Below are 23910 nucleotides of genomic sequence, written 5' to 3' on the forward strand. Positions count from 1 at the left end.
GCAAAGATTGGAGACCTATTTTGGACCTATCCATCCTAAACACATATTTACTCGTACCAAAATTCAAGATGCTCACATTACAGCAGCTTCTTCCCATGCTGGGCAAGGAGTCTTGGCTGGTAACATTGAACCTCAAGGAGGCATACCTGCATGTCCCAATCAGACAAGATTGCAGAAGATACCTCAGATTTCTTGCAGGTTCAACCCATTATCAATTCTCTACATTGCCCTTTGGCTTATCTACTGCGCCCAGAGTGTTCATGAAATGCCTGGCATCAGTAATTGCCTTCTGCAGACTTCAAGGGATACAAATATACCCATATTTGGACAACTGCCTGATCCAAGCGGACAGCAAGCACATACTTCTGAAACACCTGGCGTTTGTAATAATGTTGTTGAATTCTCTGGGATACACAGTCAACAAAAAGAAATCAAGACTAATACCCTCTCAAACAATAATTTTCCTGGGTGCCAGCTTGAATACAAACACCCAGATGGCCTACCTCACGCTGGAGAAACAAGGGCAACTAACTCAATACTTCAGAAAACTGGCAACCCTCACCAGGCTGACTGCAAGGAAAATCCTGCAGGCTCTGGAATTCATGGCATCTTGCATCCTGCTAATCCCATGTGCAAAGCTGCATATGAGGAATCTTCAATGGTACCTAAAATACTTATGGTCTCAACACAGCCACAGTTTAGAAACCATTATACCACTGATTCCATGTCTTCAAAAGGAATTTCTGTGGTGGTCTCAAGCATGCCAAAGAAACATAGGTCTCCCATTCTGCAAGCCTCAAGCAAATCAAGTCATCACAACAGACTCCTCGGACTACGCCTGGGGGGCGCATATGACAGATCGGTGCATTTAGGGCAAATGGTCACAAAAAGAAAAGCACCTACACATCAATCAAAAGGAAATGCTAGCAGTAATAAATGCTATTATGGCTTTCAAAGACCTACTGCATCCAGGACAGCTATTGATAAGGACAGACAACACCACAGTGATGTGGTACATAAACAAACAGGGAGGAACCCATTCATATCCCCGATGCAGGCTAGCCATGTCTCTATGGAACATGGCTCTGGAATTACAAATCCAACTTCAAGCACAGTTCCTGCCAGGCAAGGAAAACACGCTGGCAGACAATCTGAGCAGAAATATGACAGATCCACACGAATGGAAGTTGCATCCTCAAGTTTTTACAAAGATAATTCAAGCATGGGGAAGGCCAGACATAGATCTCTTTGCCACCCACAGAAATTACCAATTGACAAAATTCTGCTCAAGGACCTTTCATCCACAGGCCTGGAAAGTGGACGCACTCTCTTTCAGTTGGACAACAATGTCAGTTTATGCCTTTCCACCTCTTCCTCTCCTGCCCAAAGTTCTATTAAAAGCCAGAGCAGACAGACCATAGATGATTCTCATTGCTCCAGACTGGCCAAGACAACACTGGTACCCACTCCTGAGGAGCCTGACGCATTCCCCACCATGGATCCTGCCTCTAATGCCTTATCTACTGACTCGGCACAACTTCAAAACTCTTCACAGTCAGCTGAAAACACTCAATCTAGCCGCATGGAGGATTCCTTAAATTCACAACAGACCCTACTCTCCAAGGAGGTGCAGGATGTCATTTTGGAGGCCAGAAGGCCTTCTACTAGAAAAGCCTACTCTGCAAAATGGAAACGGTTTTGTGCTTGGAATCAGAAAAAGGGTCAGAATCCTGGAATACTGAATTTGCCTCAAATATTACAGTACCTAACTGAGATGCTAAGCAGTGGACTTTCATTCTCCACCATCAAAATCCATGCCTCAGCCATTTCTGCAGAATACAACACTGATCCTCCTTTATTCTCTCACCCTCTCTTAAGACAGTTCCTCAGAGGGGCTAAGAATATAAAACCCCCAAGGAAGCAACCAGTACCTGCTTGGGACCTCAATTTCATTCTAGAAAAAACTGACCCTGCCTCCTTTTGAGCCAGCTGCTTCAACAGAACTGCAATATTTGTCATGGAAAACAGCCTTCCTTCTGGCTATCACCTCAGCATGCAGGGTTTCGGAACTACAAGCCCTCATGGCTGTGCAGCCTTTCATCATTTTCCATCAGGACAGAGTTTCCTTACGAACCAATCCTTCCTTTATGCCAAAAGTAGTATCCAGGGTAGCCTTGAATCAGGCTATCCACCTTCCTACCTTTTACCCTCATACACAAAACAAAGGGGAGAGATTACTACATTCCTTGGACATTCACAGACAGCTCCATTATTATTTGGACAGAACAAAGCCTTTCAGAAAATCCGAGCAACTCTTTGTGTCCTATGCTACAGGTGTTCAAGGGAAGCCTATTTCCAAGCAGACAATCTCAAAATGGATAGCCCACTGTATACGCTTTTGTTACTCTTTTCATGGTAAAACTGTACCTACAGGCATCAGATCTCACTCCACAAGGGCCACAGCTACCTCTGCAGCTTTCCTCAGGGGGGTTCCTACCAAAGATATTTTGGAAGCGGACACTTGGAGTTCTGTACATACTTTCTCCAAGCACTATCACCTACCATTATACTCCAAATCTAGAGCGGGCTTTGCCACTGCAGTCTTGCAGGGCATCCTGGCTCCTCCTAGTTCCACTTAGTGCCTACCACCCCTTTTATAGCTTTGGGATTCTACCCATCTGTTATGACTGCAGCTGTATGCACGATGAACATAGTACAGTTTTGTACCTACCATAAATGTAGATGTTCGAGTGCTAATACAGCTGCAGTCCAGGTTTCCCTCCCTCCTTCCCCTCTTGGGACAGGCCTAATGGCCAACACCTCCTCATACAACCTCATTGGGGTATTCTTTTATGGTGTATTTGCTTGCAACTACAGTTTTTTGATTATACTGCATTGCATTATTACATAAATTTTTGTTTTGCCTTCCTTCTGGGGGCACCTGACATCTGGGGCAAGAAAAATTGAAGAAAATGGCGTCGGCTGGTTCTTTTATACCCCTGTCGCACTGGCGTCAGGGAAGAAGCGACGACATCTGACGCTGGACCTAGACTTTGGAATTCGGCCGACCGAGGACCCGCCTGATGGCAGGAAAACCCATCTGTTATGACTGCAGCTGTATTAGCACTCGAACATCTACATTTATGGTAGGTACAAAACTGTACTTTTTATTATGACAAGTTATGCTTACACTTACTAGTCTAGGACCTTAAAATATATTTAAGCTTAAAGTTTTTATGAGTGTTATATGTATGTCTTTTTATAAAACTTAGTTTAGTCACACATGCACATACATTTTATTTCACATTCTTACCAAGTACTAAAGCCACATGTTTGAAGAGGATGCCTCTTTCAGACAGACTTGATTATCAGAAAGTAACAGTCTGTCTAGTATGTGAGGATTTTCAGATTACAGAAAAAAATATCTCCATGTCTACAGTCTTTCAGTCATAGAAGAAGCATTTTCGTAACTATCCAAGGAAAGCACAGCATGTCTTTGAGGACTGTTCTGCCCTTTACAGAAGGAATATTTTCTTATCTAAGGAAAGCGCATATCTTTGTGGCCCCTTTTTCTGAATACATGCTTTTAGACCCGTCTTTTATCAAGAGTTGTGTAGCAGAGAAGAATAATCTTTTTTTTTTTCAATAATAATTTTTATTGTTTTCTTATATTCCATACAAAATTAAAACAATACAGAAAATTAAGAAAAAACAACCAACTAATGTAACTAACACTAACTCCATAACATATATACAATATTTACATAAATGCTTCCAAGTAACACATTGAATTATACACAAAGAGTATAAAAGTGGTTAGGATCAATCTGAGTAATAAAAAGTTGCTGTTACAGAGTCTCTTAAAAGTGTAGAAATTCTTGCTAAATTCAAATACAAGATGTTACGGTAATACAATATTAAATACTTGTTCCCATATTTTTGGATTAATATTTTTGTTATGTTGGTTCAAAAGTAGTTTGTGAGCTATTGTATGCCGTATTGCTAATACTCTAAAATTATTCCATGATATTTTATATTAGAGAAGAATAATCTTGATTTCTATAGTAATTGTGCATCCTAGAGAATGTTACATATTTGTATAAATACATATACTACAGACAGTAACATATTGTTACAACTGGATATACCGTCCTTTGGAGGAAAAACAAACACATACATACACACACACACACACACACACACACACACACACACACACACACACGCACATAGCATCTCAGCGGTTCTGTTCTGTAGCACTGTTTATTACAAGACATCATATTGAAATGCCTCACTGCATTGGAGATTCCTGTAAAGAATTAAAGGAACTGTTTAGTTACTTTACCACTGCATTTCTCCTTTAAATCTCAAGTATCCTCAGAGATTGTAATAGGAAACGATATTGCCAGCAGTATTATCTGGTTTAGGCCATCAGGAGTGGAGATTGGCTAGAACAGTTCTTGCAGTCACTGTTATGTCTCAGAAGGATTCTAACTGCACCAATTCTTTGATATCATTTTTGCCACAAAAGACAGCTGAAGTGTGAAAAAGTGACAAAAATGCCATACCGTTATAGTACATTGCAGTCTACATTTTCAGATGCACACAGATGCAAAGGGGAAAAACAGTTCTTTGGAATCTTTCTAAGCTTGATAAAACAGGCATCCTCAAAAAGTATATTCTTTGCCTTGATTATCTAGGTAGTTTTCATTGCAACAGTATTTTACGTTTATGTGACTCAGATGAATAGTACTGTCAGTTCTTGAAGTTGCCATTTTGTCTGAACTAAGTGAAATATTAGGTATGCTGAGCTTTGTGACGTTATCATTGGGAAATTAAGTTTTAGTGAGAGCCAAGTCATAAAAGTCATTGGAAAAACTATTATTTCTACAAGTGTGAACACTTCAAAATTTTACATATGATGGAATAAATATATTACTTTCAGTTTTAACTGTGCAGTAACTGAAACCTGGTTCAAGGCTCGAGAGAGCACCCCAGCACTACCGGGCTTCAACTCATACCACACGTTTCAGCCACAGAACATGGACCGAAACACAAAAGGAGGGGGTGTATCCATATTCATCAAGGATACCTACACCTCCAGGTTAGTGGCACAGTATGATACCTCTGTAAGATAATCCATGTGCAACTGACATTGGGCAAATCTGCAATGCAAATTGTGGCCTGCTACAGATCACACTCCATGACCCAGGACCACCACTCCACCTTTCTGGAGACACTGGAAAACATGAAGGTCCTACCGAACACCCTGATATTGGGCAATTTCAGTTACCCTACCATTCACTGGCGAAAATATTAGAGTACAAATTCCCAGGCCCAGCGCTTCCTGGAATTCATCAACTCAAATGCCCTGGATCAGCTAGTAAACTCCCCTACCAGAGGTGAAAACATGTTGGATCTGGTCATCACCAACATGGGCGACAGGTGTTCCACACCGGAGGTCAACCCGTCACCGGTTAGATCAGACCATAAACTAATCACTCTGAATATCCACACCCCACCACCACCCTCAAGTAAGGAAACCACAGTAAAAAAACTTTTCTAAAGCAAACTTCACCTTACTTAAGACAAAGGTGGTAAGTTTCACAGCCCCCATGCTAAAGGATAATGCTGCCCAAGATGCAGAAACCTTTACAAATGCACTCTATGAGCACCTACAAGGATGCATGGATCATTCCATCCCTAGCAAAACCAAGACTCACTCCTCTAAGAGAAGGAAACTAATTTGGTGGACCCCTGCAATAAACAGGCTATACAATAGAAGGAGGAAACTAGTTTAAAAAAAAGAAAATCTCAAGAAGGAAAGACATCCCTGATCAGTATCAGTAAGAAACTAAGGTCCCTCATGAAATCATCCAAGGAAGAAAAATAGCCAAGGATTCAAAAGATAACCACAAAACCTTCTTTAGCTATATTAAGAATCTAAGTGGCAACTCGCAGATATGCACTGAACTAGTGCAAAATAGCACAAAATATACGGAACCTACTGATATTGCCAACATCCTGGCAGATAGATTCAGTGCAAACTTCACCCCCCCACCTCCAAAAGAGCCCACAACAATACCGGAAAAGTGTAGTGTCCCAAAAATCACAGACATGCAGGTGAAAACAGCCCTTTCAAAAGCCAAAAACACAGCGTAAATGGGAAAAGATGGTGTCTCAGGCAGCGTCTTGCATGAACTACAGAACAAACTAACCCCCCACCTAAACACGCTGTTCACCCTCAGCCTCTCCACAGGCTACGTGCCCATAGAATAGTGCACAGCAATGGTTATTCCTGTCCACAAAGGAGGGACCACAACTGACCCTGGTAACTATCGCCCCATAAGCCTGACTAGCCTAGTCTGCAAGGCTATGGAGCGCATCATCATGGAACTCCTTAACAAAGACATTGGGAACCTCCAAACACTTGACCCGACCCAATTCGGCTTTAAGGGCAGATCATGCCTACTAAACCTGGTTGACTTCTTCGAGACAGTCACCAAGGCCATAGACAAGGGAAAGGTGGTTCACACAGCCTACCTTGACCTTGCCAAGGCTTTTGACACCATTCCCCGCTTGGGTATTGCAGAAAAACTCACCAGCCTGAACATAAACCCCCTATGTCACGAGAGGGGTTGCCAACTGGCTTACAGACAGAACTCACACGGTAAGAATAGCGGGCTCCAGGTCCGACTCTAAACCAGTCACAAGTAGTGTCCCGCAAGGCTCGGTCCTGGGACCCCCCCCCACTGTTCGGCATATACTTCTCAGCAGTACAAGCAAACACAGGAGTACTATGGCTAACCAAGTTCGTCGATGACTGCAAACTGGGAGCCATAATTGACTCTCCGGCTGACACGGACATCCTCCAAAAGGGCCTTACTGAGATGGACACCTGGTGTCAGTCATGGCCTCAAGCTAAATGCCAAAAAAATGCATAGTCATCCTGTTTGGGAAAAATAAAACACCCACGAATTACCACATAGGTGGCAGCCCCCTTAATACAGAAGAGGTAATAAGAGATCTGGGGACCCAGGTAGATAGTAATCTCTCCTTTGACAGTCATATTGCCAAAGTAGTTAGGAAATCCTTCTATGTGGCCCATCTAATTACTAAAGGGTTTGCATCTAGAAATAAAGAGGTTATAGTGCCCCTCTACTCGTCACTCATTAGACCCATCATAGAGTACAATGCCCCATTTGGGATGTACCTCACAAGACACTTCCAACAGCTGGAAAGACCACAAAAGTACCTCACCAAGAGGATTACTGGCCTCAAACATATGTCCTATGCATCCTGACTAAAGAAACTCCGGCTGTACTTAGTAGCATATCGCTTACTCAGAGGTGATCTCTGCCTGACTTACAAAGCCATGTCCAACTCAGAATTGATGGACATGCTCCACCTAAAAAAAATCCAAGTCACTACGAGCTACGCACTCTAGTGAGCTAAACCTCGCCACAACAATAAATAGAACATGCTAGAGGAATAGATTCCTGTCACAGAGACTTCCCATGCTTTGGAATAAAATTCCAAATTACATCAGGCAGAGCCCCTCACTAACACTCTTCAAGAGAAACCTTGACGAGTGGATGGGTAACAGAAAATACACCCCTGGGATCACTTCATTGACTCTGCTTGACAGAGGATCAGTTAGTTAATCAATGGGGCGGCGAAAGCCGACACACTCTGGCTAGGCTTATAAATGCCCTCGGGCAGATAGCCTAGTACCTACCTATGAACCTGTTATCTAGTAAGTGAAGATTTTAACTGTATATTTCTGTTGTGAAAATTGCCACTTGATTATGCTTTCACTAGTGATTTTTTTAAACAAGTTCAAGTCATCCAGTAGCAAAAACCTCAAAAATGAACAAAACATGTCAGTTTATATAATTTTCCACAGTATTTCGAAGCAGCTTCTCATAGTTCATGACCCCAATCTTAGCAATAACCAAAATCTTAGTCTTAACTCCATCAAAAAAGAAAAAAAAAACTTAACTCTAATGTCTTTGATTTGCACAAGTAGTGCAGCAACAACATTCAGCCAAATAGCATTTCATTTGTTGCACCATTCCAACAAAGCTGAATAACTATTTATTGCAGTATTTGCACAGATCAGATTCAGCCGAACTACCTGTGAACAAATACCGTACTGACATTTTATGGGATCAGGCTCAGTATTCAGTAATTACTGAATAGTATAGGACTATCAGATAGTAAACTTTAAATGAACAGTGAAGGATACTGTCTGTTCCCCTAAATAAATACTGAAAATGCAGATTAATTGAATATTTAATTATAGCCTAAAACTTTAAAATGCAGTGAATGTCAGAAGTGTAGCCCCCCCCCCCTCCTGTCTTCAAGAGGATCTACAGTGAGATCTACCCCCCCTCCCAGGTCTTCCTTTGAAGAGAAAAAAAAATGATGTTTATGCTACTGGCACACCATCCAGGTTAGACTACACATGGAGAGCTTTAGTGCTCAGGTTTGACTGCAAATGCAATATCATCTTTTAAATGCCAGTATTGCATTAAAGGAAAATCAGGATTGGATGATCATCCCCCAACATTTTGCTCCCAGGGCAGTTGTCTCTGTTATTCTACCCTAGCTACGCTACTGACAAATGTACTTGAATCTTAAGTACTAATGAGGTAGGACTTGTATGGATTCTGTAAAGTTAAGCTAAAATTAAATAAATTGTGATACATACATAAAACAAATATTTTTGTGATTATGCTGCATGACATACCAAGCTCATGTTTGTTTAATTCTGATATATTCAGTGCAATTAAATTCACTCAAACTTACTAAACACATGGGCTTGGTATTGGGTTGACTCTTCAAAATCCTTATGGAACAGCTCTAAATGTGGTTACATAGCTGGTTCACTTACAAGTAATAAAACATCACCATAGTATAACTTTTGAAAACTTGCATACAGAATGTGCATCATTAATAACACTGAGTAAATGTGGAAATAGCCCCTTTTCAGTGGAGGCTTGGAGAGAAAACCTCCAAGAAATTAATATGACAACAAATAAAATTAGGAGTCAGTCAAGTACAAACAGTCAGTAAAGCATTTCAGGTACAAGACTTAATACAGTATAACAAAGTCTGATAATGCATCAGAAGAGATTGTAATAACTTTAGTATCCAAAAGATACATACCTAGTTACTTTAGAAAAGAAATCTAACTCACACAGAGTACAGTTCTTTGTACAATAGTTACATTTTGCAGTAGAGAACATCCGCGGTGGTGCAGCAGTAGCGTTGTTGCCTCACAGCAAGAGGTTCTCCCGTTCGATTCTCTGCTGGAGTGCAGGGAGTGCCTACTGTGTGGAGTCTGCATGTCCTCCCCGCGGTTGGGTGGTCGTTCAAAAGACATGCGTAAATGGGCGTGCCTTTGTTGAAGGTTGAATGTCGAGCTGGTACCTCAGTGTTCGTGAAAAGCTACTGCCAATCATTAGCGGACCGGAGTTCCGCTGTGGCGACCCCTAACCAGGAAAAAGCCGAAAGACAAACAACAACAACCAAGCCTTAGTCCAGTTAGAAGTACAGTAGTCCATATTTTTGCAGTTCAGGTCTGGACTTAAGCTATTAATGTTAATGTATATATAAATCAGTTAAATTCTTAGAGCTGCAGTAGTTAAAATGTTACACAATGTAGGAAGAAACAGGTTATGGGAAAGTGGTTAGTTTAGAGAAACTGCAGGTTTAGAGAGGGAGGTGAGTTAAAAAGAGCTGAATATTGTACAAGTCACGTAACAAAACATTATTATATCAGGAAATGTTACCTGGAGGCTAGAGGTCATCAAGGAGGAGAACAATGATGAGAAATGTGGAGTGGAGGAAGTATTGCAAGTATAAGAAGTGTAGGTAAAGGAGTCAAGAATTTATCTAGGGGGACCTCCATGGTGGCCACACACTGATCAACAGCTTAGTCACAGCTCTCCCACTGAAGACAGAAACTGAGAAAAAGGAGGCAGTGAAATTGTCATTTTGTGTAAAATTCGGTTACTGACTAGTAAGTGCATTAGCTGGATGCCAGTAAAGAAGACATTTAGATAACCCAAAATTAAATCAACCAGAAAAAGTGAAGTGAAAACAGTGGTTGAGAAGAATCTTTCAGCTGTTCAGCAGAAATCAGTTCAAGCTTCAGTTTGGTTGAAGAAATGGCTTCCAGTAGTTTAGAGGAAAACAAATCAAATGTACTCAGAAGTGATTAAAATAAATGAATCATTAAAGGAATATATAAATTCAAATAAAAAGGTGGAAAAATATGAGGTGCTTTAACTGGCTGTGATAAACTGCAAAAATTAGAAGTTGAAATAAAGAAAAGGCTGGTGAGTATGAGGCTTCTTAAGGAGAGCTGTTTAAAAAAATAGTTGTTAGAGTTCAAAGAAAACTTGAGATTTTCTGCTGTACCAGAGAAACTGGAAAGAACAGACTGTATTAATTGTATGAAAGCATAAATAAGCAATTAGATGGTGTTCCACAGCATGATTTGTTAATTGAAAGGGCATATCAAGTGTATACTCCTTACCTGGTCGTGAGAAAGCAGACAAGACCTAAATTAGTAAAGATGCAATCTTACCTGCAGAAAGAGTTGATCCTGACAAAACTCTAACATTAGGGAAAAGTATTAAAAATATTGTGCTGAATGCATAGATGGCTAAAGCCGTGACTACTGCTCATGTAACTTGAGTTTGATTAGTGGCTTGAGTTCTTGAAAGTGCAGTCAAGGAGGGATGAGTCCCATCATGGGTGAGAGGGATGGTGGCTACTGCCCAACTTATGCCACTGTTGATTGTCATCAGATAGGGCCCCGCTTGAAAACAGAGACCCCTCATGATGCAGACAGCTGGTGCTGGGAGGATGCGAATGTGGCCTGTCAAGCTGGTGGTGATGTCCCCTGTCAGAATTTGTGGGCAGGGTTACAGAAGCACAGTCTAGGAGACACAGGCAACCCTTACGTTACTGTATGATTTATGAGTCAAAGGCAATATATTGTATGTCTCAAGCCAATATTTCATATTCCTGCCTACGTTTTGTACCAACTTTGCTGCTTATTGAAGCTATGACTGAGCAGTGCATCATCTTTTTCATGGAATCTGCGTATTGCTTTTCTGTTACTTTGATATTGCTAAAAACATTCTTGCAGTCTGGATTAAAAAATTGTTATAATTCTTTCACTCTGGAAACATTGCCTTACTGTTTCAGTTTACTTTCACAGACATTATGGACTGGCCTGTCTTGTGCGACATACTGCTTTTGTATTATCAAACTGCTATTGGATAGATGTATTATGTGTATTAATGTAAAAAAAAGAGGTCTGATAATGTAATGTATAGGACTAAAGTCTGTCATAAAACTACTTTTCAATCTAAACTTTTCTAATTTGTTAATATTTCCCAGTCCCCCGATGCACCTTGTTGTGTGGTTGGTCACATTAAAATTTATTTTCATTTATGATATGAGTAGAGCATCCATCTCTGAATATGTAGGATAGATCCCTAGGCTGTTGCCATTAGGTAGATGCTGAAGAGAACATATCCTGGATAAAGGTAGCCCCTAAAGTGCATCTTAAGATGAGACTCTGTTATTAATGGTTAGGAAGTGAATTTAGTGTAGACCATGTAGTCACTATGCAAATATGGGCTGAATTCTTAAAGACTACCAAAATAGTTACAGCTGTTGAAGACTGAGTTCCAGTAAACTCAGGTATTAGTTTATTATACATGTAAAAAAGGGAGACCATGATCCGTGTCTTCACTTGGTTCTGTCAACATAGTATCTTAGTTAATAATGTACATTCATGTAGTGTAGCAAATACTTCCAATGTTCATAAGTAACTTCAACCCTCTCATTTACTCCCTCTCAAACTTGTAAGTATGATGTGGTACAGTGTGAGAATGCAGTCTTTTTCAAGTGCTGTTGTCATGTTTCAGACTATTCAGATTTGTAATCTGCTGCTTCAACCTGGTGTTATTGAATCCAAGTGTTGCACTTGCATGTATGCATGCATGCATGCCAACCCAGAAAAAACTTTTAAAACAGCAGAGTTTAAAGTAGCCTTTACAACAGCTGCTGTAAGTAATACTGTAAACTCATCTGAACTCCCTGCATGTCCATATAGCTTAGCTAAAGTAGTGTAAGTGAGAATGTACAGTATATGGTTCAGTTTCTAACCATGTAATAAAATGCAAAAGTATACATATCAGCAGTGTTCTAAGTAGAAGCCTGTAGTTGTAAGTATAATCTGTAGCACTAAATGCCCTAAAATGAATCTTGAATATGGAAGTGGTTTATGCTCACAAATGAATCCCTTGAGTCACAGAGCATGGTCTTTGTGGACACAGTAATAATTTTAATTAAGATGTAGACGACGTGTGTAGAGTGTAGCAAGAAACCTTTCTTACAGCATTGATGTTTTAAGACTTTGCTGCAGAACTGAAGCATTAGCAGTAGCTGTTTCATATCCAAGCTTGTTTTACAGTAGATATTCTACAGCTTTAATCTAGTAATGGAATGATTAATTGAATGTAATTAACAGTCTTGTTTTATCTATATAAACAGAGTGAGAGAACATTAGTTCATCTTCTTGAAGGGAGAAACCAGGAGTAAATGGGTGTTTTGCTATTGAATGTCTTTACATTCTTTTTTATGTACCATTTGTGAAGAGTTTTACATTGCAGGAGTGGATCTGCCTTCTTTTTAAGGTCTTTTGGTAGATAACCAAGCTGTACTGTCTGTCATTATCACAAAATGCTGACTTTTGTGTTCATTTAAGGTTTTTGATTGCTGAAACTAAATGTAGGTCATGCATCTTAACCAACAAAAAGATGAGCTGAAATTTCACCATTCTGATTTTGTACTAAATCTTGATTTTTGGGAATGGTTATTTAAGCAATAACCCACGCCTGGGTGTGGGTAATGCTGGATTTACCCACGGTTGGTGTGGTTTGGTCACGAGGGCGAAGCCCGAGTTGCCAAACAAAGACAACCGTGGGTAAATCCAGCATTACCCACACTCAGAAGTGGGTTATTGCTATTATAAAATGACATTATTTAAGAAAAAAAAACTTTTCTTAAATAATGGCATTGCATAATGCCTCAATGCTGCCCTTCTGCAGCTGTCCGGTATTCTGCAGTAGTTCTGATGTACTGCACATGCGTATGCTTACGTAGTACATCAGAGCTGTGTGTGGAGGCAACGGAGAAAGGGAGATCTCCGTTGCTTTATAAAAGTGTCTCGCTATGTTAAAAGAGTTTAACATAGCGAGATAGCTTTAAAAAAAAGCAACGGAGATCTTCCTTTCTCCGTTTGCTTTTTTTTAAAGCTGCCTTGCTATGTTAAACCTGTTTAACATAGCGCAACAGCTTTAAAAAAAGCAACGGAGAAACGAAGATCTCCGTTGCTTTTTTTTTTTAAGCTATCTCGCTATGTTAAACCCGTTTAACATAGCGAGATTACAGCAACGGAGCTCTTCGTTCTCCGTTGCTGTCTTAAAAAAAAAAAAAAAAGACATATATTAATGGACAAAGTCCTGGCGACCGGACATTTTTCCATTAGTATAAGTCTGATTTACAATGGGCATGCTGACCAATCAGCGTGCATGTTTTGGAATATTGGTGGGGGTTCATTCTATGATTAGTTATTTGTTTATATTTACAGGAGAAGTCTGATTGTGACTGGTTGCCCATTTTCAGCAGAGGTCTTGGAAGAAAACTCCAGTACCATAAACGACTGAGACAAATATGTAATAACAATTTACATGAATAATTCAAAAAGAAAGTATAGAGCAGACATACGGTGTAACAAAGTTCAAACACCTTTACAAGGATATAAACTAGTTACTTTTAGGCAGCTTTGTGCTATTGAAAAAATATATGTTTTTGGCTATTTAGGATTTGTGCCCGGTGTTAGTGAGCAGTTACTGTGTGCTAGGGGATATTAGAGGTGGAGAAAGAAAAGGTTTGAGGGACGAGGTGTTGTATAGGTAACAACATCAGAAGGAATGCTAAGGGGGGTGCATGTTGGTAAGAAGGGGAGAAGATGATAGAAGGTGGAGTCATTCTGTGGGTAAAACACAGCTACGTAGTTTGCTTTTCCTCAGGTGACTTTTAGTGCAGTTTTGAATTGTTGCACATTGCTAAAAAGTCTGGTAGTACATGGAAGAGTCTTTATGTAGTACATGGAAGATTGTTCCATGTTTTAGAGATACTGACTGAGAATAGTGAGTTACCTTATGAGTTGTAAGATGTCAGGTTCAAATAGGTTAAGTGGTTTGAAAGGATTCCACAAGTTTCAAGGCAGTCATGATTACTCTTGTTTCTGCACTGAGAAAAGTACCTTTTGCTGCTTCATATGGAAGTCAGATTAGGGGCATTGTGATTGGTGCTTCTGAAGCTACAACATGCACAAATTTAATGTTGAGTCAATGGGAAAAGACTTTGTTGTTGCAGGTGATTTTTTCAGTCTATTGATTTATTCTTTTGCTTTATTGGTGATATTTTTCAAAGTTGCTGGAATAGCAGAAAAGTTGGCTCGGTCTTTGGAATAGTTATATGAGCATGCTGGCTTTTTAAAGTTAACTTATACGTGTTCTAGTAATATCATGAATTTGTAGATATTTTAGTAGAAAAAGGTAAACCAGGTAAGAGATTTTATATGAAGAATGTTTGGAAATCTGTGTTTAGAAATGCTTATTTGCATGATGTGCGACAAGTTTGAAGGAGAATGTTTTTACAAATCATCTGGTTAGTTTGTCTAAAATGATGTTGGTAACGATGTCTTTCTTGTTGAAGTAGATATCTTAAAAGTTATGCTCATAAAGAGAGGTCTGAGTTTTAAGTAAAAGAAGTTGGAGAATATGCACCTGTTGTACTGACAAGTATTTCAACAGTAATATAGTTAAATGGTTCTGGAGTACAGTGTATTTAATTATGTTGTTAAGAGGACCATTTGTAATATTGGTAAGCATACTATGGAGTTATAAAGAGTGGTTGGTCCTGAAACTGCATTTATATGTAAAAGTAGCAGGAAGTTCAAGTCGTCATTGGTGACAAAGTGCTAAAGTAAAGTTAGGTCACACAGGTTTAAAGAAACCTTCAATGTGGCATTTGCCCACAGTGTAGATTTATTTTGAAAGTACTAGTATGACTGTTACTTGAAGTAAGACAATAAGGTCTCAAGGTTGTTTTAATTGCCCGTCATATGGAATAGTTTATTTAACTTTGTGTGACACCTGCCAGGCATTTTATGTAGGCGAGCCAGTGAGAAGATTAAATATGCATATTGGGAAAGACTGTTGTGCCCTCAAAAAGAAAAATACTGAAAATGTCTAACATAGACATAATATTAAGTGTAAAATATTAAGTGTAATAGTTATGAGGAGTTTAAATTTTTTGTGATAAATCATGTTTTGTTAGACATGCTGTTGTCATTGACATATATACAAGTATGCCCTGCAGTTTCCCTGTGGTCTGCATGTATGATGAGCATAGAATCCAGGTACAGAGGGAATGCTGTCCTTACACATGGATGATACCACAATATAAACAAAAATGATTGACTTTAACAATTGACTTAGATACTGGTGTCATTCTAAGGGGGTCTAGTATTTGTTGGCTTGGGAGGACATGATCGACAGACGACAGTGCTTTGCCATGGATAGTCTGCACCTGTCCCCACTAAGCTTTTTGGATATTGGCCAAAACATTATCTACTTCTGTACTGACATTTTTTTAGGCAATGACAACCTGATAAGCCTTCCAACATAATAAATTGTACTCAAGATAAAGTAAAAGTGTTACTGCTCAGCACTATGATTCTCAACAGGAAGCTGTCCTCACCCTTGAGAGTTTTGACATTTGTGCAGTTACAGAGAAATGGTTTAAAGCTGCAGAAGGCACCCCAGTAGTGCAAAGCTATAATGCCTTCCACACATTTTGACCAGCTACCGCACTAGAAGGGACAAGAAGTAGAGATGTGTCAATCGAGATAAAAAGTAAGCACACCTCAATATTTCCAAAAACACATTAATATGGGCTTAACTTCCACTGTAATCCAAAAAACGCAGATATAATGGAAAAAAACACACAGCTTTATTACACCCTCAAAGTTGTGCTTTCACCTCAAGATTTGCCAAACAATATGACACACTTGAGCTACTCCATGTCCGTCTAACCTTATGTAAAGTCCCATACTATATCCTTGATTGCTATAGGCCCCATCTGTAAACTAGGATAACCATACCATTTGCTTGGCCTGAATGGTGAGTGGCTCCATTACATTCAACACCATATTAATGGATGATTTCAGCTATCCCATCATAAACTGGAATATATACCATTAACATGCAGGCTCAAAGATTCCAGGATTTTCTGAATGCGAACACCCTGGAACAGCTGGTCTGCACACCTACTAGGGGATACAAATAGACTGGTTCAGGTACTAAAAAATACAAGGGAATTGTACACCCCCCCCCCATTGTAATGTCCTCACTGGTCAGATCAGATCACAAAGCAGTCACCCTTGAAATAAATGTAAAGCCCGAAGTCTCAGCAAACCCCCAAACCTTTAAGAACTTTTCCAATGTAACTACCGCATATTAAACAATGGCATAGCTAAATTCCGAGCCCCCCAAACTCTAGAAAACACAGTGACTTATGCAGAAGTGTTTACGGAAACCCTGTATAAGCAGGGGACTAATCAAGTGCACCAAAGCCAACTTCAAGGCAAAAAAAAGGCTCCCAGGCTAAGGATAACCATAAGACATTTTTCAGTTATGTGCTTAGCAGTAAGTTTAACACCCAACCGTGTGCTAAATGGAACTTCCTAAGTCAAACCAGAGGATGTAGCAAATTTTCTTACCACTTCCCAGGAAATACCCTCTACCATTTTTCCCCCAACTGTCTCTAAAAGTAGGTCCTCACTGTACTCTCCAAAGCTAAAAACACTGCATTGACAGGTCCTGATGGTATCTCAGGATGCCTTCTAAATAGCTTGAAACATGACCTGTCAAGCCCACTAGAATCTATATTCAACCACAGCCTCCCGACAGGCTTTATCCCTAGGGAAAGGAAGGCTACAATGGTCATTCCTCTACAAAAAGGGGGACCATCTGTAGACCCTTAGGACTACAGACCAATAAGTTTGACTAATCTTATATGCAAGACTATGGAAAGAATTATCCTGGACCTGATAAACAAAGACTTAGAAAATCTTTACAAACATTGGATGCATCCAATTTGGTTTTGACAAGGGTAGGTCATTCATGCTGAACCTGGTGGACTTGTTTGAGAAGGTCACTAGAGCCTTGGACAAGGGCAAAACAGTGCATACTGCTACCTCAACCTGGCAAAGGCATTTGACACAGTACCTCCCGCTGGTATTATAGACAAACTCACAAATTTAGGCAGAAATCCCCATGTCACCCAATGGATAGCCAGTAGGCTCATGGATAGGACGCATGAAGTTAGGGTGGGGGAATCAACCTCCACCATGAGGTCACAGGGCTCAGTACTGGGACCTCTTCTTTTTGGAATACACATCTCAGAAGTTAAAGCAAATGTAGGCAGCCTTTAGTGCCAGAGCCATGGCCTAAAACTTGGTGAAAAAATGCATAATTATTACCTTTGGGGAGATGACCATCTCTGTAAATTACAGTGCTTATAACACTTCCCTAAGAGAAGACCCAGTGGTAAGGGACTTGGAAATTCAGGTTTACAGTAACCTGAACTTTTATCACCATATGTCCATGGTAGTGAAAAACTCCTATGTGGCACAACTTGTAAGAAAGGGCATGGTATCCAGATCTACTCAGATCTTAGTCCCACTATACTCGGCCCTCACTAGACCAGTAATAGAGTACAATGCTTCCTTCAGCATATACCTGACCAGGCATTTGCAACAGGCGGAGAGGCCACAGAAGTTCTTCACTAAAATAATGCAAGGTGTAATTAGCATGTCTTATGCAGACTGCTACAAAACCCTGTCCCTGTACTCAATCTATGCCTGAACTACAAGACATTGTCCAGTCCAGCCTTAATGGATCTGCTGCTACACATTCGCAAAACAAACAGCATTGGAATTACCTGCTCTAAGGATATAAACCTCATCTGTGACATAAACAAAACATGTTGGAGGGTTGTGACTCAGAGATTACCCCTTGTCTGCAGCAGACTCCCCATTCATGTGAAGCAGAGCTCTTCCCTAAATATATTCAAATGCAATTTGGACCAATGGATGGGAAATTACAAATTCTGTCCTGGCTTGTTGTCTGTGTCCCTTATGGAAAGGGACAGCATGTAGATACCCTAAGGCACAGGCTTATACCAAAGTCATTCTAGTCCTTGGGCATTGATAATTAGGAAGATTGGGGCATGAAAGGCTATGCTTAAAAACACTCTAGGACCATTAACCTAGTAACTTCCAGTGAACATATATGTTCAAGGTGCAGGAGAGTATCAAGGTCAAAATTTATTTTTAAAACTTCTGTCATTGAGTGGGGAAGGTTTACTTAATTTGAATTTGGGCTCATTATTGCATTATCATTAGCTTGGTTGGAATGTCCATTACCTAAACTGTTCCTGAAAACCAGTACTGGGACAGCAAGCACTTTAGCTAGTAAGTCATTGGAATAACAGATGCAGGTCATCTCTAATGAGGCAAACATGATAAAATGAAGTGTTTAGGAGTATGGATTAAAAATGATTCTGGTGTGGCAGCTAAGGATATGTTGGAAGAGACTAAAGAAAAGATAATACAAAAACTGAGAAAATGGAAGCTTTATTATACGGCTAGTAAAGATACAAACAGTCAAAATGTTTTAGTCCCTTTAGCCTTATACACAAGTCAGGCATATTTTTATCAACCAGAGGAGAAGTTTTGGATAGCCATTAATAAAAAGCTGAAGGACTTCATCTGTGAGGGGAAGATGGCAAGAGTTAAGTGGGATAAGCTTATTCTTCCATTAGAACAGGGCAAATTGGGATTACCCAAATTGAAGGAGTATTTTAGAGCTACACACTTAAGGTTCCTATACATACCACATGCAGAAAGCTATAATTCAAAGTGGAAAGGGATAGTGTTGAAATGGTGGGAGGGGGGCTCAAAAAACTAGGAGATACTGGGATTTTGGATGCAGGCCTCTAAGGAAAATAATAGTAATCTCTAGTGAGGTAAGCTGGACTTATCCACCCATATCATTCCATGTTTACACATAGTAGATCCCCTAGAGTGAGATCAGTTACTTAGGCAGTTTTTAAAGCCTATTTTTTTCTCTCTGTATGGAGGCCTCATTCGTAGTGAAGATAGTATTACACGAGTGCCAACATGTCTGTCATTCACATTCACACGCATATGGACTACCACAAGGGCATATCCGTGTTTTCTCAGTCTAAGGGACTGAAGAGCCCATGTAATATCATGGATCCTGCTGTTTAAGAGAGGCTGTCACCTTTTCCATGTCCAGACTTGTAAGCTGAGTCAGTGTGTGTCTGACTTTGGAGTCCTCAATTACTTGGAGATTTCTGTTTGTACGTGTGGTTTTAGCAGTGCTAGGCAGTTTAAACCCTAGTGACTCTCTTCTATGAGTGCTGGTGGTGGTGTACTGTCTGTAGATTTCTGCTGAAGCTTTGTCTTCCTGGTTCACAGAAGCTTGGGAAGTGACTTTTTGGTATCCTCTGTATATGCTGTTTTGGTAAGTTTGTGCAACAGTGTGGGTGGTAATTTGTGTTTCTCACAGATCATCATATTTGGTAAGAGCACACAAAAACTAAAATATTTTGCAAAACTAAGATTTCTATAAATTTAGAAAACCAATTTAAAGTTAAATCTTTGGAGGAACAAAAGAAATCCAGAAAACAATGTCATATGCATTACTAAGAGATTGTAAGGTGATGATTATTCTGAATGAATGTTGAATGATATACATTCTGATGATTCTTGTTAAATAACAGAATTCACAATGCAACAGTATATTTAAGATGAAAATGTATTCAAACTGCTGTTTTTCTTGTTTCAGATAAAGCCACCAACCCTTGTAATCGTCAAGAAGACTGGGAGTACATAATAGGATTTTGTGATCAAATCAACCGAGAGCTTGAAGGGTAGGTATCCAGACTGAGTAAGCAATGCGATTCATAACCTGACCAAGATGATTACAATAGCTGCTAATATGGCAATACAAAACCTTTAATCAAAATGTGTAAAAATGGTAAAAGGTGACTAAGGGGTAGGCACAGTTTATTTTCTGTTCATAAGGGCACCTTTATGAATGTGTTGTATTACTGGAAAAAAAAGAATGCCCAATCTTGAGAGATTGGGCAGGGACCACTTGTTGTAAAGGTACTGGCTATGTTGTAGGCTTGATAATTTTTAGCTGTATACAATAAAAGCAGAGACTTTAAAATCTGTTTATGTAGGATAGGTACAGGAGAAAGTGTGCATGGAAGGCCTTAACATAAAAAGTGGGCAAACATGTTTTACTTAGTATTCCTTAGTACTGTTCTTATGCAAATGTCAGATTAGCAGGCATCCGACTTCTCTTCCTCTAGAAAGGAAATTATGCCCAATTTAATATTTTGGCAGGAAACGTTTTGTCGTTGCATTGATGACATCTGCCATTCATTGCAAGCATATGCCCCTTAAAAAGAGCAAGTAGATGAAAGGTAAAAAGACAGGCCATGCCTTCCTTCAGTATAGTAAAATGCATTATGTTTTATAGGTTCCTAAGGGTTTTTTAGTAGGTACTGCTTGATTACTGAAATGATTGTATTCATTACACACATACTGACACCCATGGATCTGCATCTTGTCACTCCTGGATAACAATATGACAGTTCCAGTGCAGCGCAGGTTTCAAGTTATTAGCTGTGTCACATGGATGGAATTAGTGGCAAGTACCTTCAGCAAGCTGATTAGCTTTTGGACATTCATAAGACAATTTAATGCATGTGTAGAATTTTATACTTATTTCATAACCACAGGAAGGCACTCCAGAGATGTGCATTAACCATTTCTAATGTAGGACTACAATATACACTGCTGTAGGTTTTCTGCCTCCTCACAATCCTGACTTTTCTGATGCACACAGTGCTTTAACTTACTCCTTACATAAATATCAGAATAAGCCATCAAACTGATGCATATATACTGTCCTAAATGTAACAGTTGATAGTGTCCCTTAGAGTTTGACTTATTTAAAGAGGGCCTTGTGTAGTAGGAAATGCTGATAGAAGGTACATTCAGGACTGTAAAAGGGATTGCCGAAGAGGCAGATACTATATTGATTGGTACCTGGTTGAACATGCTTTGGAAGAGTATTGACTCTGAGCTGAATTGCTGAGAGATGGTCCTTCAAAATCTGCCAATGTAGTGCTTGATAAAAAATGTTAGAGAGCAGAGGCTGCCCAGAAAAAAACTTAGACTAGGTTACCTTACCTAAGGAACACCTAATTGCTCAAGTTGCACAGTGTGCAAATGGAGGCTTGGGAGAATCAAACCATGGAGCACAGGAACCAGTCTGTTAACAGCTCATAGACCCCTCTACTAACTGAAAAAAAAAATATTCATTGAAAATTTAGAGCAGTTTGACAGGCTTTCTCCCATGTGTAATTTCATTCATTTCCAATCTCTGCTTTAGGAGTTTGGTGTTTTGTTAATGTTTCTTTTCCTTATGTGTAGCCACACTGATGCGGTAGCAGGCAACTTAACATCTTAACTAGTGGCCAGTATCTAAACAGAAAAAATAAATTATGTTTTGTCCATTTCTGGGTGTTACCTACCACACATAATGTGTAGTTTGTAGAAGAATAATTGGAAGGTGGATATTTCTAAATTAAATAATTTATTATTCAAATTAAAAGTAAGGAGACATTTAACAGACTATATATTTTGAACACTGGATGAGTATAACAAAGACCACCTTTAGGATTTACTCTGGCAGGGTACTAATACAATTAGTATTAGTATAGTATTAGTATATTAATTAGTATTAGTATATTACGGGCAGTACTCATACAGAGTACCAAATCCTGCTGTTGAATCATTTATTTAGAACTTCTGTTTGAATACACCTGCAATGCAAATTTGTCCTAGTTTGCTCAGCTGTTGTCTGCTAATTGTTTGACTGCTATTCAAAGTTCCATTGCACTTTTGTGTTTGTTTTATTTGCATTTTTCCTACCTATTCCTAGCTTAGTTATGTTTTTTATACTTGATAAAGGTTAACCTAACTTAACTGAACTGCTTTGTTCTTTTCAGCATTAACTGTGTATGTTATGACTGTCTGTTTCTCAGCTCTTAACTCCTGTACTACCTGCCTCATTACATTTTTTTTTCTTTTCTCCCTTGCATGTTCTAGCTTGTGTTCCTGCCTACCCTCCTTCTCCTCCTGAATGCACCCTAACGGAGGCTCATGTTGAGAACCCACAAACCAAGGACATTTAAATCAACGTAGAATCCCATCTGCTCCCTAATCCTTAATCTTTCCAGGACATTTTTCGAGAAAGTACCCATATTGCTTAAATATATATTGTAATTTATAAAAGTAGTACATACTTTAGTAGGTTGCAGTGCGCTCCCTTGCCAGGCCTGCCAGCAGCCAACTCTTTCCCCTTCCTTATCAATTTAAATTATCCCTACTCTCCCTCCCACACTTTACTTTTACCCCTTGCTGAGCCTGATAATCCCCCTCCAGCCCCTTACTGGATATTCCCCGTAGGTGTCCCTGTTCCTTTCTTGCTGTCTCTACTACATTTTCCCTCTTGGTACCTTAGTACACATTATTTTAGTGTTTTCTTTGATATCTCGCCCACTGTTCTCTCTCCCCATATTCTCCCAGGACTACCTATCCTCTTCCTCCGCTCCACTTATTTCCCCATTCTCCTCTAAGCTCCTAGCCTCAGACCCTCCCATACTATTCTTTTTAGCACATATCTCCTTCCAACTCCATTTCACTGTCAGTCTTTGATATAAAATATATCTTTGCAATCTTACCTTCTAGCTGTCGTACTCTACTGATAGTTTTTTTTCCTCACATTTTTCTCCTTACTTTGGCTCTTCCCGCTCCGTTAGCCCTGCGGGCTCACTCCACTCCCCTACCCCCAATTCCCACCCACCCCGGCACCTCTACCTTTATACCTCTCATTCGCCCTCCCATGTATACTAATTAACCAATCGGAGTCCTACCCTCTTTACCCCTCCTACTCTTACTCCTCCCACCCCACTTTACCTCACTCCACCACTTAACCTATCATAGTTCTTCTACTTTTACCCCTCCCACTCTTTCTCTTCCCTCTCCATTATAGTTTCTCTTCTCATCACAGATTTTTCCCTTTCTCTCCCCTGCAAATACTTTCAACCCTATCCTTTTCCTAAGACCCCATCCTTTTATTTTTTTTTGCCTACTCAACTCCACTACATCAATCTCTTCCACCTCTGCTTGTCAAACATGCCTTCCAAAATCCTTCATAATATCTATGTCCCATCATTACTATTTGTACTTCTCATTCCCCTATATTTTGCTACTTCCTACTCTCACAAAATACCCTTTTCCCTACCTCCTACACAAACCAATCCTTGTACTCATTCACAACCTTCTCTATCTACCCACTACAACAACATATCTTCCACTCTTATTCCTCCCAAAACACTGTACCTTTTCCATCCCAAAAGCCTCACCACACCAAAAACTCTCACTCTGAAAATCCTCCCTCCCTCTAACAGCCTCTTACTTCTTAAACACAAAAGACAAAGAGTTACTACCAATAATGACCTTGTCTTATGTGGCGATATTCATCCGAACCCTGGCCCCTGCCTCACCACTAACAACTTCTCCCCAATCCCTTTTTCTCCCTCTGGAATAAAACATAGTCCCCCTCCCACTTCTTCTATCACTTC

General features: G+C 39.7%; 1 protein-coding gene across 2 annotated transcripts in view; it reads left to right on the forward strand.

Moving 5' to 3' along the window:
- Positions 1-23910, forward strand: part of GGA3 (golgi associated, gamma adaptin ear containing, ARF binding protein 3) — a 992054-nt gene that overhangs the window by 22531 nt on the left and 945613 nt on the right. For both annotated transcript variants that reach the window (XM_044085033.1, XM_044085034.1), the window contains exon 2: positions 20034-20118. In XM_044085033.1, the coding sequence (XP_043940968.1) occupies positions 20034-20118 (85 nt within the window). The remainder of the gene's footprint in view (positions 1-20033; positions 20119-23910) is intronic.

The sequence above is a fragment of the Protopterus annectens genome, chromosome 10.part0 (genome assembly GCF_019279795.1).
Source record: "Protopterus annectens isolate FY-2018-M chromosome 10.part0, PAN1.0, whole genome shotgun sequence".
NCBI lineage: Eukaryota > Metazoa > Chordata > Ceratodontiformes > Protopteridae > Protopterus > Protopterus annectens.